We start from the raw sequence: 15,798 nt of genomic DNA on the forward strand, positions 1-15,798 counted from the left end.
AATAACTCAGACAGCAGCAGCATCTGGACATATGGGAAAGGCATTGGTTGCTCTGGGCTGAGCACAGCAAGAAGAATATATATGTATGTATATGTGTGTGTGAGTGAGAGAGAGATGGGTAATGTATCTTCTGTGGAAGATCTTCCACTTTTGCTCATACAACCAGGACAAACAGAACTCGAATCTCTCATGTGTCCTTGTCCTTGTGAAAGGCACCATGCTCCCTCAACAAGTTACCTTGCTCTCACAACAAGATCAAATTGATGCTGTTCGAATCACTCCTCTGTGATTCTATTTTGTCCCCTATTCCATTGCCTGCAATTGGCATACGTTCATGGAACAAATTCCTGTCATATAAACCACTGACAGTAAGTTCCCTCTAAGCTGTACAGCTGCCCACTAAGCCCCATGCAGGGGCTCCGGGCTGCAGTGGGGAGAGATGCCTCTCCCACAGTGCGGATCTGCCCCAGACTTCCTGCTGCTGGGGGAGAGGAGCCCCTCTCCCAGCCTGGCCCAGGCCCACTGGAGCTGCCAGAGAGGAGCCCCTCCCTCAGCTCATCCGGAGCTGCCACCAGGGGGAAGCACCTCTCCCCTGGCCCCAAGCTGCTGTGGTGAGAGAGGGCTGGGGGGAGACCTCTCTTCCCGCTGCAGCCCTGGGACAGCCTGCACCCCCAAACCCCTCTTCCCTGGCCACACCCCAGAGCCTGCATCCCTCTCACCCCTCTGCACCAGCCCTGAGCCCCCTCCCATTCCTCAAACCCCTTATTCCTGGCCCCACCCCAGAGGCTTCACTCCTAGCCAGAGCCCTCACCCCCTCCCACACTCCAAACACCTTGACCCCACCCCCACCACATGAATGTTGTTATGTGCACCAACATGGAGGTACTGTGTCACACATTACCTCCATATTGGTGCACATAAAATTCATTCTGCACACAAAAAATTAGAGGGAACACTGCCTATAGTAAATGAAAGTTTTCTGGTGTGTGCCTACTGCAATAAATACCTTACTGGCATTCAGTGAACTCTGTCTACCTTGCCTTCACCATTCAGGTATGCAAGACTCTACTAATATGAAAACTTTGATGTTACAATTTATTTTATATTGAAGTTGAAGCTTCGACGTTTTCACTTGATTTTTAAATTATTCTTATGAAGGGAGCGATGAGGCAGGAGAAAGGAAGCATGGAAGGGGTGGGGGGGGGAGAAGAGTAAAAATATGTGCAAGTAAGAAGAGAAGAGAAATGGACCAGAGAAAAGGCTAGTTAACTATCAGGAGGGAATAAATATAGATCAGATATCCTGAGGTGGCCAGAACTGAGCATAATGTCTCAAGTCTCTGGAGCATGTACTGGTTTAGGGTGAAGATGCCTTCTGCAGTGGTGTACATTTACTCTCCATCTATAGATGGTTTGGTGGCTTGAATTACCTGCCAGGCTCTCGTAATAACTAATACTCACTTCACTTATTCTAATATTCCAGATGTTCTGTACTTGAACTCAGGACATGAAAAAGTTGTTGAATAGGGCAGGGAGATATCGCCCCTTATAAGAACTATAAAAGGGATTATCCATTCATGTAACTTTGAACATATTCACTATTTTCACTTGTGGTAAGAACACCTTAGCTTAATCCTCTAAACCATTCTGTGCAACTAACTGTATAAGAGATGCCCTATTACCATCTTTAACAGATCAATTACAGCTAAAAAATTCCAGTAAGCATCTCGTAAAGTAGCACCACATGAAAGCAAAACTATATCAATGAGCCAACATTATTCTGACAATCACTCAAATATGCTTCACATTTTTAAATCTCTAATTTATCATTCTCATTTCCAGTGTCACAAATACAGTCTATAACACGGCATATCCCAGAGTTTTTTTCTGGACCTGGATTTGTACACTGTGCTGGACAATAACGTAATACTCAACAGTGCTATCAGTTGGTGGATCACTACAATGCTTAATTTAAAGTAAGCTACTACAAGTATGCCCTTTTGAAGCTTTTTTGAAATAGTTTTTACTGTGCTGGAAGTATAAAATTATACTGAAACTGGATAGCATCATGCTACACCACAGTGATCTCCAACACACACAGAATCTCCCCTCGGTTGCTGTAGGCAGCTGGCATAATTTAGAGCAACCCATACACTCCTCTACTTTACACTGTGGTTCTGGACCACCAAATATTGCTCCCCCACCTCACACCTGGAGGCTACAAAGATAGTGTAAAGCTATTTCCAATTTTGTATTGAGCATAGATTGGCCAGACCAGAGGATCTGCCTTCTAGTTTACATACATCATTAATCAAAATGTAGACTATAACTGCACTATTAGTTTATATTTAGGTATATCATTCAAGGAGACTGACTGATCTTACACTGGTATAAACTGTAACTCCAGTGAAGTCAATGGAGTTCATGGGCATAACTCCAGTGTGAGAGCAGAATCAGTCCAATTGTATGTCTATGATGCAATTTAAACTTCACTGAATGTCCAATTTGGTTACACAATGACAATATTCCTATAATTACTTCATAGATTTAATCCTTGTTCTGGAGGTCAGAAGTCCCACAAAGTTCAGGAGACTAAAATTTGCATGTCTAGCATCCATGTAAAACTTCTCATCATTATACCTATATCCAAGCACAAAATTTTCTGAGGTGCACTAAAGACTGTTAGTTATAGCTATGAACTAGCAAATGTAAGCAAGCTCTTATTTGGATTAACACTGTGAAGCAATAAAAAAAATTAATCGCCCAATAAAAAAAATAATTGCGATTAATTGCTCTGTTAAACTATAATAGAATACCATTTAAATATTTTTGATGTTTTCTACATTTTTCAAATATATTGATTTCAATTACAACATGGAATACAAAATGTACAGTGCTCACTTTATATTTAATGTTGATTACAAATATTTGCACTATAAAAAAAGAAATAGTATTTTTCAATTCACCTAATACAGGTACTGTGGCGCAATCTCTTGATTATAAAAATTGAACCTACAAATGTAGAATTATGTAAAAAAAACTGCATTCAAAAATAAAACATAAAATTATAGAGCCTACAAGTCCACTCAGTCCTACTTCTTGTTCAGCCAATTGCTTAAACCAACCCGTTTACATTTGCAGGAGATAATGCTGCTTGCTTACGTCACCTGAAAGTGAGAACAGGCATTCGCACGGCACAGTTGTAGCTGACGTTGCAAGATATTTACATGCTAAATGCTCTAAAGATTCATATGTCCCTTCATGATTTAAACACCAATCGAGGGGACATGTGTCCATGCTGATGACAGGTTCTTCTCAACAACAATCCAAAGCAGTGCAGACCGATGCATGTTCTCTTTCATCATTTGAGTCAGATGCCAAAAGCAGAAGGTTGATTTTCTTTTTTGGTGGTTCGGGTTCTGTAGTTTCTGCATCAGAGTGTTGCTCTTTTAAGATTCCTGAAAGCACGCTCCACACCTCATCCCTCTCGGATTTTGGAGGGCACTTCAGATTCTTAAACCTTGAGTCGAATGCTGTAGCTATCTGTAGAAATATCACATTGGTACCTTCTTTGTGTTGTCAAATCTGCAGTGAAAGTATTCTTAAATCAAACAAGTGCTTGGTCATTATCTGAGGTTGCCATAACATGAAATATATGGCAGAATGTGGGTAAAACAGAGCAGGAGACATACAATTTTCTCTTCAAGGAGTTCAGTCATAAATTTAATTAATGCATTATTTTTTTAAATGAGCCTCATCAGCATGGAAACATGTCCTCTGGAATGGTGGCTGAAGCATGAAGGGGCATACGACTTATTTAGCATATCTGGCACGTAAATGCCTTGCAATGCCTGTTCTCACTTTCAGGTGACACTGTAAGTAAAAAGCAAGCGGCAGTATTTCCTGGAAATGTAAACAAACTTGTTTGTCTTAGCAAAGAAGTAGGACTGAGTGGATGGATGCTCTAAAGTTTTACAATGTTTTGTTTTTGAATGCAGTTATATAAACACACACACACACACACACTCCCCCCCACCCCCGCATCTACATTTGTAAATTGCACTTTCAGGACAAAGAGATTGCACTACGGTACCTGTATGAGGGGAATAGGAAAATACTATTTCTTTTGTTTATAATTTTTACAGTGTAAATATTTGTAATAAAAATATAAAGTGAGAACTGTACACTTTGAAATCAATATATTTGAAAATGTAGAAAAACATCCAAAAATATTTAATAAATTTTAATTGGTAGTCTATTGTTCAATAGTGCGATTAAAACTGCAATTAATCATGATTAATTTTTTGAGTTAATCACATGATTTAATGGTGATTAATCAATTAAATTGGCTAGAATGACCCTCAGACTACACTCTTTAAAGATTCTCAACAGTTGCCCAGATTCTTTAGCACTCCTGTCTCCTCAGTCATAATATGGCAAACTCCCCTTGCCATACAGAATTTGCTGCAGAAGCAACATATTCCTCCTCCATAAAGGTGTCCTTGACAACAATACTGTTTTTTCATTAGTATTTGAACTGACAGAGATGGGGAAACAAAGCTTATTGGACCCGAAACATCTCAGTCTAAAGGGTGAGATGCAGAGGTATGTCACTCAATGAAAAAATTATTCTACAGTACAAGCTTTTTGAGCCTTTAAAGCTGCATCTTAATACCCCTTTGCTAAATATTGATTGCCTCAATCTCATAAACCCACAAAATATTATTTGGGCTTGTGGCTACATTGCTGAGTAACACTGTAGAGTTTGCAACTCTACTGACCTCAGCAGAATCACACCAGTGTGCAAGCAGCAGAATTTGTTGAGATAATTTCAGCTCGCCCTCCCTGCCCTGCCCCACCCCTGGTCCAGATGGAAGTAAAGTCTTCCTGCATGTGTATTTCTTTGCATTTAAATTAGTGCAAATTAAAGTTACTAGTTAGTCTAAAGTACTCAGATCTTCCAGCATTGCAACAGGTATTAATTAAACTATCTTTTTCCTTCAGGACAAAAACCGGGTATTTAAAAATCAAATATACTGTATATCATTGAAATTCAAATGATTTCCATTAGACAGTATAACATTTGACAGTCAACAGGAGATGTCTAGTTATCCGGTTATTGTTTTTAACACCCTGGCCCCGGTATTTGTGAACAAGAAGCACAATCCTGTGTTTAGTACAAAAACTCCACATCATCTCCTAGGGATTAACACAGGTTTTTCTGATTAAAAAAAAAAAAGAGTTTATGTATTGCAAAAAAGAGAAAAGCCTTTTTATTTACTCTCTTTCGCTAACAATTTACTAAATTTCTTGCCTCCAATGAGGTTTCTAGGGGTTTTTTTGCAAAGCAGTATCTGAGGCATTCAAGTGCAGACTTTCCCTAGTTTGAGCATATGATAAGGGGGGCTTCCTCTGCCCAAGCACTGAATCAAAGTTTAGTTACTTACTTGGTCCATGTGGGGATTCTCATGCGAACACACCCTTTGATTCAGGACTGTCTGTTTCTAACCTTCCCTCCCCTTCCAGGAGCAGCAGCTAAGAGTGCAGCACTGCAATGACAGACAACCTCCTCCAAGATGGGGAAGTCATTCCAAACCAGCTGCCAGGATTCAAAAACACAATGCAAGCTCCACCCTCTCTCAGAGATCTGGATCAACTCCTTTATACTTCCAGTTCTTGCTAGATGCAGGAGTCATGAGACCCCTCTCAAAACCACAGCTCCCTTGAGACAGCATTGTGCTACCCCTCATGATCTGATTCAAAGCCCAATGAAATCAATTAAAAGACTTCACTGGGCTTTGCAGCACATCCTGAATCTTTAGGCAGGGGAGTGGAGTGTTATTTACCTAGCCACGCACACCCCTGTCCCCCATATACAGGACATAACCGTGGAAATGTGCGTTATTAACTTTTTTGTAGTTGAATTGTTATTTATAGGACCCTTTAAAGGGAAGTTCACAAATTCCTCACTCTAAAAGTATAGTAGGTATTTGAGTGTGTCTGATACTGTGGACAAGATCATTACTTTGGTGTCATATAATGAGAAAACAAATGGGAGAAAGTTGTTTTTTGAGTCTGACTAAGATAGATCTCTTGCAATATTTGACTTACTAATATTTCTCAGGGACCCAACAGGCTAGTCATTTGGTACTAAAGCCTCACTGCTCTCAGGAACAGCAATTAATAGAGACCACACCGGGGAAATAATCGTGTCAGATACTACTGGGTCTTTTTTCCAAATCTTAAAATGGCATAATTCTGAAAGCATTTCTGTAAAGACAGAGTGTATTTCCACTGCTGCACTAGTGTATAAAAATTCTGTTAAAAAGTATTCACTATATATTTGAAGACTTATTATCATTGCTTATAATTGATATTAATTTCTCTGAGACACATAACAGCAGAAAGAGTTACTGTGTAGCAATACTGACAGTAAACATTTGTAAATTTTGTCTGTAGCCAGCACAATATAATTGTACATGCTTGATGAAAGCACTGAGTGGGAAAGCAATTCTAGTAACAACTAGTGTCATTAAATGCTGTTTAGCTACTGTTGACTTACAATAACTCAGATGAAGGAACCTGGACCTTAGGAGATTACAGCCTATGAATAATTGCTGTAATTAAAAAATTAGAGATAGTCCAAAATAGACTCTTGACTGTGAGCCTCTCTAACCAATTTCAGGTAGGGGGAACTAAATGTCAATCAGTTCAGAAACTGCTTCTGTGGATTTAGTTTGATTCAGAGCCCAACTAGAAGAGTTTTGCAATTCTGGTCTGGATGCAGCTCAAGTCTCACCAGGCCAGTCACTCATAAGATTTTAGCCCTAACTGGCAAAAACTCTGAGAATAGCTGATCTCCTGTCATGCCCACCACTTTCAGCCAATAACTTGTGAGATTTCAGAGCTATCAAAGCTGGACCTGAACCCCAGCTCTGATTTGGTCTCAGATACAATACCTGAAACTTAGAGTAATCAGAATCTGAACATGTTCTCCTTGGCTCACCTCTAATTAAAATTAATATGAAATAAATGGGGAGGCATCAGAGCATTCAAAATGCCACATTTTTATTGGCAGCTAATTGAAAACTGATGCAACCTCATCCTTTGTTTTGATTTATGCAAAATCCTAGCAGTTAAGTTAATGACACTACCATACTTTCCAATAGGCACAGAACCATTTGTAATGCCATTATTGTGGAGGAGGAAATCTATGGCAACACTTAGACATCGATTGTAATACGCAGTAGCAAAACTCCTAGGATTACCTGCAACAAGACAGTAGGTAACAAAACCAGCGAGTCCTGTGAAGGGTAAGAAAAGTAGCATGTCTTAACTGACACTGGAGCAGAGAGATTGGACTCTGTCAATTCCCATTAGGGTAGGTGCCCTAATCACCAGGCTATAGAGTAATTCTTACACTCGCGCTCTTTTTCTCTGGCCCAGTGACTCGAAGTACTTATCCAAAAGGAGAGAGACTCGGGGAGCTCTCACATCAGACTATCCCATAGCCCACTAGTCAGAGCAGTCTCCTGTTCAAATCCTTCCTCTGAACCTGGGAGAGGGGCTCCCAACTGTAGATTGCAAGCACCTTCCTGCAGCCTGGAGGTAGGCACCTAACTCTGAGGACACACCTCTTTTGTTAACATCTCTCATTGGCTAGGTTAGGTGGCACCCTGCCTAGCATTCTGGCTTTTGCAGAGCCCAGTCTTAGGCCTATCTTTCCCCATACATCATATAGAGACCCTAGCAACTTAACTTAATCTTTGTGGAGCCAATGGTTGTTCCAATGATTTTCTAGGACCCTAAAAGTTAAGTGTCCCTTTGTGGATCTGGGCCCTAAATCCTTTTACACTTGCATATGAACATAAATTTCAATGGAATTTAGTAACTAATTCCTCAATGCTCCTTTGAAAATCCCAGCGTTGCTCTTCTATTTGCTAAGACACCAACAAGCAATGTAGCCACTAAGGGATGGATGCATCATTGAGGGCTTGGCTACACTGGAGAGTTGCAGCACTGGTGGTGGGTTTACAGCGCTGCAACTTAGTAACCGTCCACACCTGCAAGGCTCATCCAGTGCTGCAACTCCCTGGCTGCAGCGCTGGCTGTACACCTGGTCTGCTTGGGGTATAACGATTGCAGCACTGGTGATGCAGCGCTGCTCATCAAGTGTGGCCACCAAAAGTGCTGTAATTGGCCTCCAGGTTATTAGGAGGTATCCCAGAATACCTGTTCAGCCACTCTGCTCATCAGTTCACACTCTACTGCCCTGGCCTCAGGTGACCCGCCCTTTAAATGCCCCAGGAATTTTAAAAATCCCCTTCCTGTTTGCTCAGCCAGGTGTGGAGTGCAATCAATCAGTGACCATGCCTCCACGCTCCAAACGAGCCCCAGCATGGAGCAATGGCGAGTTGATGGACCTCATCAGTGTTTTTGGTGAGGAAGTTGTGCAGTCACAGCTGCGCTCCAGCCGTAGGAATTACGATACCTGTGGGCAGATATCAAAGCCCATGATGGAAAGGGGCCATGACTGGGACATGGTGCAGTGCAGGGTTAAAGTAAAGGAGCTGCGGAGTGCCTACTGCAAAGCCCGCGAGGGAACCGCCACTCAGGTGCTGCCCCCATGACCTGCCGTTTTTACAAGGAGCTGGACGTGATACTTGGGGGTGACCCCACTGCCAATCCGAGGACCACGATGGACAGTTCAGAGCAGGGAGAGGAGAGGGAGGTGGAGGGGGGGGAAGAAACCGAGAGTGAGAGTACTGGGGTGGGGGGAGATACCCCGGAGTCCCAGGAGGCATGCAGCCAGGAGCTCTTCTCAAGCCAGGAGGAAGCTAGCCAGTCACAGCAGCTGGAACTTGTTGGTGAAGAAGAAGCAGAGGAGTGGGTTCCCGGTAAGCAGCTTTTATTTTCAGGATGGAAATGTTTCGGGAGAGGAGGGGGGTGCATGCCTAGATGTGGAATAGCCCATTGATGTGGTCTATCACGTCGCGGTAATCGGCCTCGGTAATCTCTTCAGAAGTTTCTGCCAGAGCGTGGGCAATGCGCTTGCGCAAGTTTATAGGGAGAGCCACTGTGGTCCTTGTCCCAGTCAGGCTAACGCGTCCGCGCCACTGTGCCGCGAGGGGTGGGGGGGACCATTGCTGCACACAGGCAAGCTGCATAGGGGCCAGGGCGGAATCTGCATTGCTGTAGATGACCCTCCCTTGCTTCCCAGGTAATCCGCAGAAGTGAGATATCTTCCAGGATTAACTCCTGTGGAAAATGTAGGGATAGTGTTCAGTGCAGGTGCCCCCGCAGCTCTCTGCTTTCCCCAATGCACAGAAACCCCAGTGCAGCCCTGAACCAATCAGTTCCCCTTCCCAGGTGAGCCGCAGCAGCGAGATGGCTTCCAGAATTAATTAACGCCTGCACTCATTCCCCCTTACTCACCATGTCTTCGCTGCTGTGGGCTCTCTGTGCTGTGTTTGGTATGTGGAAAGTATTCTAAAGTGAGACTGTAAACTCCTTCACTGTGATTATATACAATGCTGCCTCTCTGTTAAATGTTTCAATTTTTGTCTTTTTTCTATTAACAGTGTCCTTAACTACTAATCGACTGACCGTATCTGAGACTGCTGAAAAGCTACAAAACCTGAGGAGAAAGCCACGAAAAAGCAAAGAAGATATGGTAAAAGCAGTTATGAATCAGTCTGCCAGAGAGAATAAGAAGCTGCAGGACTGGAGAGAAAAAATGCAGGACTGGAGGGAAAGAGAAAGCAGGAGAAAGGAATTGGCTAAGAAGAAAAGCACGAAGCAGCTGATAAGCCTTCTGCCGTGCCAAACGGACTGTATCCAGTCACTTGTAGCCACGCAGGCAGAGCGCCATGCGCCCCCCACCCCCAGCTCTCTCCCTTGTGCCCCAATGTCAGCTCAAAACCCCCTTCTCCAGCATCCAGGTTCTTACCACCACCAGCTGCCCCAAGCACCTGTACGTTCACCTACCAGCCCTGAGAACTACGACCCTTACCCTCTGCACTCAATCCCCATCACCATGCAGCATTTTCATCCTGAAGTGCAGCAGTCATTGCACAGCACTCCAGGCAGGACATATTCAAACCTCTGACTGTACAGTTCACCACCCTACCCTTTTACTTATTTCCTTTTCAATAAATGATTTCTTGGCTTTTAAAACAGTTTTTATTATTGCAGAAAGTGAAAGATACCGTACCCCAAGGAAAAAAACAGGCACTGCAAATCATTGTAACCACTGCACTTCACTCCCATGCAAGGCACCAAAAACATTACTGTTGGCTTTCAGCCTCAAATTCCTCCCTCAAGGCATCCCTAATCTTTGTAGCCCTGTGCTGGACCTCTCTAGTAGCCCTGCTCTCTGGCTGTGCAAATTCAGCCTCCAGGCGTTGAACTTCGGAGGTCCATTCCTGACTGAATGTTTCACCCTTCCCTTCCCAACTATTATGGAGGGTACAGCACGCGGCTATAACCGCAGGGATGCTACTTTCCCCCAAGTCTAGGTTCCCATAAAGAGATCTCCAGCGGCCCTTTAAACAGCCAAAAGCACACTCCACATCCATTCGGCACCGGCTCAGCCTGTAGTTGAACTGGTCCTTGCTCCTGTCAAGCTTCCCTGTATACGGTTTCATGAGCCAAGGCATTAATGGGTAAGCGGGGTCTCCAATGATCACAATGGGCATTTCAACGTCCCCTACTGTGATCTTCAGTCTGGGAAAAAAGTCCCAGCCTGCAGCTTCCTGAACAGGCCACTGTTCTGAAAGATGCGTGCATCATGCATCTTTCCAGGCCAGCCTGTGTAAATGTCAATGAAATGCCCATGGTGATCCACCAGCACCTGGAGAACCATAGAGAAATACCCCTTCCGATTAATGTACTCGGATACTAGGTGGGGTGGGAATAGGAATATGCGTCCCATCTATCGCCCCTCCACAGTTAGGGAAACCCATTTGTGCAAAGCCATCCACAATGTCCTGCACGTTCCCCAGAGTCATGGTTCTTCTTAGCAGGATGCAATTAATGGCCCTGCAAACTTGCATCAACACGATTCCAACGGTCGACTTTCCCACTCCAAACTGGTTCCCGACCAATCAGTAGCTGTCTGGAGTTGCCAGCTTCCAGATTGCAATAGCCACCCGCTTCTCTACTGGCAGGGCAGCTCTCAATCTCGTGTCCTTGCGCCGCAGGGTGGGGGCGAGCTCCTCACATAGTCCCATGAAAGTAGCTTTTCTCATCCGAAAGTTCTGCAGCCACTGCTCGTCATCCCAGACTTCCATGACGATGTGATCCCACCACTCAGTGCTTGTTTCCCGAGCTCAAAAGCGGCATTCCATGGTGCTGAGCATTTCCGTTACTGCCACAAGCAATTTAGTGTCACACGCGTCAGGCAACTCGATATCATCGTCAGACTCCTCACTGTCCCTTTGGAGCTGAAGGAATAGCTCAACTGCCAAACGTGATGTGCTGGCGACACTGATCAGCAAAGTCCTCAGCAGCTCGGGCTCCATTTCCCACAGAAATCGCGCTGCACAGAAACCATTGGGAGACTCACGATGGCGCCAAATGTGGATGGAAAAACAGTGACTGATGGGATGTGAAGCGTTGCACCACGGGGCGTTGGGACAGGAAGCGGAATGACCCGCACCCTTCCGTCTCCTTCCCACAACGTCAAAATGGGACGAGGTGCTCTGTGGGATAGCTGCCCACAATGCACCACTCCCAAATGCTGCAAATGTGGCCACACTGCAGCGCTGGTAGCTGTCAGTGTGGCCACACTGCACTGCTGTCCCTATACAGCTGTAACTCCCAGCGCTGCACACCTCCTAGTGTAGCCAAGCCCTTAGTTTCCTGCTCACTGCCAGTTATCAACTGGCATACAATTCTCTATGTAGGCTAGGGTGACCAGATGTCTCAAATTTTGGGTCTTTTTCTCACATAGGCACCTATTGCCCCCTACCTCCTGTCCGGATTTTTAACACTTGCTATCTGGTTAGCCTAATGTAGTCATTTAGTGTATGCAAATCTTATTCACCAGCAGTGGGCAAAATGTAATAGGAGAAGCAGAATTAATTTCCCCTGTAGGAAGAGGGGGATTAAAATGTGGTGTGGGAAAAAAAAAAGTTCCTTTTTGCATGCATGCTCACCTAGAGCCTACCAACACATCCATATTGGTATCTGACTAACCTTCGCTTTAGGTATCACATTTGGGCAACTAGTAAATTGTATCTTGACTGATTAATGGCTTGTCCCTCTGGGACACACTGTACTTCAAAGTAGCACCCTGGAACCCCCACATTCACTAGTGTGATATGATTTGGATATATTTTGTACAAAGTACACCTTGTGAGGTATCATTTGGTAAGTCATTAATTATCTGTTGATCAGTAATATCCTGTTGAATTGTAGGTACTATCATTGTACGTGAAATTATGAAGGATTGCTATATGAGTGTTACTGAAATATATTGTGAGGTTGGAGATGCCCATGGCTAGCCTTTCAGTCACAATAAAGGAGTAGCCATCACCAGCCAGATGGTTGTTAATAGTTCATAAGTACACAATCTATTATCCTAGAGGCTTCTTTGAGAAGCAGTCTTGCCCCCATGGCGTATGTTAACACACATCACAACAATGATCTTTCTAGTAGCTGGAAAAAAGTATAAGAGAGGGAGAGTGACATCACTTAACCTGATCCCTTTTCCCTCCCTGCACTCATCTCAACACTCGAAAAACATCTGGAAGAAAAAGGACTTTGAACTGGGGAAGAGTGGTCCCAGGGTGGAAGGGTGTCCAGTCTGTATTGAGGAACTGTAATCTGCTTGTACCATGTGTCAGGGTGAGCTACAGCTTGATTCAAATCTTGCTTAGTCTGTTGAAGTTAGAATTTAGATTTTATTTTGTAGGTAACCAACTTTGATCTGTATGCCTGCTACTTATAATCACTTAAAATTGGTCTTTCTGTAGTTAATAAATGCTTTATATTTTACCTAAAACATCATGTTTTGGTGCAAGTGCATAGGGAATCTTAGCTCAGATAACAAAGGCTGGGTGCATGTCCACTTTCCTATGAAGTGGCAAACTAACAGTGGTCAGGCTTCTGACCAGTGCAAGACGGTACAGTTATGGGGTTCAAGGCTGGAAAGCTAGGGGGAATTGGCTGGAGCCTCTCTATTGATGGTTCTTGAGTGGCTGGGAGATTATTCATGTAACTCAGTTGGGAATGTCCCTGCCTGTGGATGGCTGTGCAAGTGCAGAGCCTGTCAGAGGCTTAGCCCTCGTCCAGACTAACCCGCGGCATCGGCGGGTTAAAATCGATTGCTCGGGGATCGATATATCGCGTCTAGTCTGGACGCGGTGTATCGATCCCCGAGCGCGCTTACATCGATTCCGGAACTCCATCAATCCGAACGGAGTTCCGGAATCGACACGGAGAGCCGCGGACATCGATGCAGCGCCGTCCAGACTGGTGAGTACCTCGATTTTAGAAATTCGACTTCAGCTACGTTATTCACGTAGCTGAAGTTGCGTATCTAAAATCGATTTTAATTCCTAGTCTGGACGTGGCCTTAGAGTTTAACTCACAGTGTGAGAGGCAGCCCAGACTGGAGGGAATTGTGTTCACCACTCAGCTTCAGAGGATAACAATTAGGGCCTCATTCCTGCAAGGAATTCACATGTGCTTAATTTTATGCACTGTGAGTACTCTCACTGACTGCAATGTGAGCATTCGCAGTACATAAAAATAAGCAAATGCATAAATATTTGCAAGAGCAGAGTCTAATATAGTTCTTATAGGACATAAAAGAAAGCACTAGTGCTGCTTGAGTCTGGCACTGGGAGACAGTAAAGAGGGATAAAAATGAAAATAAAAGCTCAGAATGGAAGTTGCTTGTTTTGATTACTATACAGTAAACGAAGATTTAAACAACGTAAGAAGCTGCCACATGTGACTGAGGGAGAACTTAGAACCACAGGTCTTGCAGATTCGCACAGAACCAGGGGAAAAAAAAAATACAGTTCTAGTGATCAAGAATGGAGATGGACATAGCAGCTGGAATGGCTTTGAAATATCAAGAAGCAGGTACGTTTTTTATTTTTAATTATCAGTACTCAAAAACAAAACCACCTCTTTTTCCCTTTAGAAATTAAACCAGCTGAATCTGGTAAGCTGGCTACAGGCCTAGAGGACGATTAAAGAACTAGCTTTCAACAAGTACATAAGCCTCTTTAGCATGAATCTCTTTTGTGCCCGCAGAGCTGGATCTCAATTCAGTGAGTCTTGAACTGAATGTTTGGAACTCAAGAAGTAAAACCAGATCTCTGGTGAAGCAGCCAGTTACTGTTCCCCTCCACTGCCATGGTTCCCAGAATCCTATACTGCATCCTAGCAATGTTCTGCAGTGGTGATCTATGAGGACCTAACTTCAGTGGAAAAGGGGTTACATCCAGTTCAAACCTCTCCGAGCAGGAGATCTGCTAAAGAGGAATAAGGCAAGTTGTGTTCATATTGAGTAAGCCTTCAATATTTTCTCATGACCTTTAGTTACCTTCTGGAGGGAGGAGGAAAACAGATCATGTGGTTAGTTCCACCGGGCCACATTTACCCCTAGTATCAATAAATTTGGCCCACTGATGTAAATGGGCCAATTTGAATGAGAGAAGCCAGCAGGATTTGGCCCCAAATGGAGAAAAAACTGTCTTGTAGTGAAAAGGAATGTAAGAGAAATGAATTAGGAAGATTATACAGATGTATTTTCCTCATGTACAAAATTATTGACAGATACTCTTTCTGTACATGGCAGTTCTTCACACAGAAGATAGGGGTCACAATACTGATCAGTGCTCTCTGGAGATATTTTTATTCCAATGAAGCATTAATCAATTTAATTTATTCAGCACTCAATTTTCCCAGCCCCAAGGGCCAGAACACTTGGGCCTTGATATTCAGAGTCCCTGACCACCACAAATCCTATTGCAGTTAATAGAGGCTAGAGGTGCTTCGCATCTTTGGAAAAAAAAAAAATAGGCCATTAGTGCACAGTATAACAGTTGTAAATTATAAGCCACATTAAAATTGCCACCCTGTTAATACAGATGGCTTGTTAACTCGTCACCAGTTGTGCTGATCGCTCAAACATTTTGCTAAGAAGGTGAGACAATACCAAAGAAAAATACATAAACCAAAGATGTGGATCTCTAAGCAACCCATAAAGAAAGGGACTGGCCTCCACCCAGCTGCACTGAGAGATGCATTTATAAAACTGAAAGATTTTTGCAATCTATAAACAAATAACAATGGATCTGAATGTTCTAGAAGTCCCAATTGTACTGAAAAGAGCCTGAAGACCTCACTATACCCACCTTACAAGGATGTTTTCCAATCACATTTAAAAACCAAACACAGTATATCAATTATTTGCCACGTTAAATGATTAAAAACATTCAATGGCTGTATAGAAGTCTTACTGTTTTGACCCCTGTAACATTTCAAGGAGACCCCTAGTACCCGATTTGCATCAGCTAAGGATCTTGATCTTCACTTACTTCAGAGCAATGCCCATTTACACCAGCTGAGGATCTGGCTCATTATGTTATATTATATATATTCAGTTATTCATTTCAAAACCCAACATGAACGCATTCTTCCCTGTCTTCCTGAATGCAATCAATAAGTAGCCTATAGACGTACATTAATCTAAAAATACCTGTCTCGCAACCAAGTATAGCAGACACACAGAGGAGTTGGTGACTCATCTTAAGAAGGAAAATGTGATTTGTATGCTCAA

General features: G+C 43.4%; 2 protein-coding genes across 9 annotated transcripts in view; one reads left to right on the plus strand and one right to left on the minus strand.

Annotated features, from left to right (window-relative positions):
• The window catches only part of ACSL6 (acyl-CoA synthetase long chain family member 6), a 116,542-nt gene that overhangs the window by 65,528 nt on the left and 35,216 nt on the right, over window positions 1-15,798 (minus strand). The gene's annotated exons all lie outside the window — the stretch shown is intronic.
• LOC127055619 (uncharacterized) overlaps window positions 7,999-15,798 on the plus strand; it is a 240,577-nt gene continuing 232,777 nt past the window's right edge. Inside the window, exon 1 of one of the 2 annotated variants that reach the window (XM_050962828.1) lies at window positions 7,999-8,342. In XM_050962828.1, the coding sequence (XP_050818785.1) occupies window positions 8,153-8,342 (190 nt within the window). In that variant the 5' untranslated portion in view covers window positions 7,999-8,152. The remainder of the gene's footprint in view (window positions 8,343-15,798) is intronic. The other variant, XM_050962830.1, reaches the window with a different exon arrangement.

Source organism: Gopherus flavomarginatus, chromosome 7 (assembly GCF_025201925.1).
Source record: "Gopherus flavomarginatus isolate rGopFla2 chromosome 7, rGopFla2.mat.asm, whole genome shotgun sequence".
NCBI lineage: Eukaryota > Metazoa > Chordata > Testudines > Testudinidae > Gopherus > Gopherus flavomarginatus.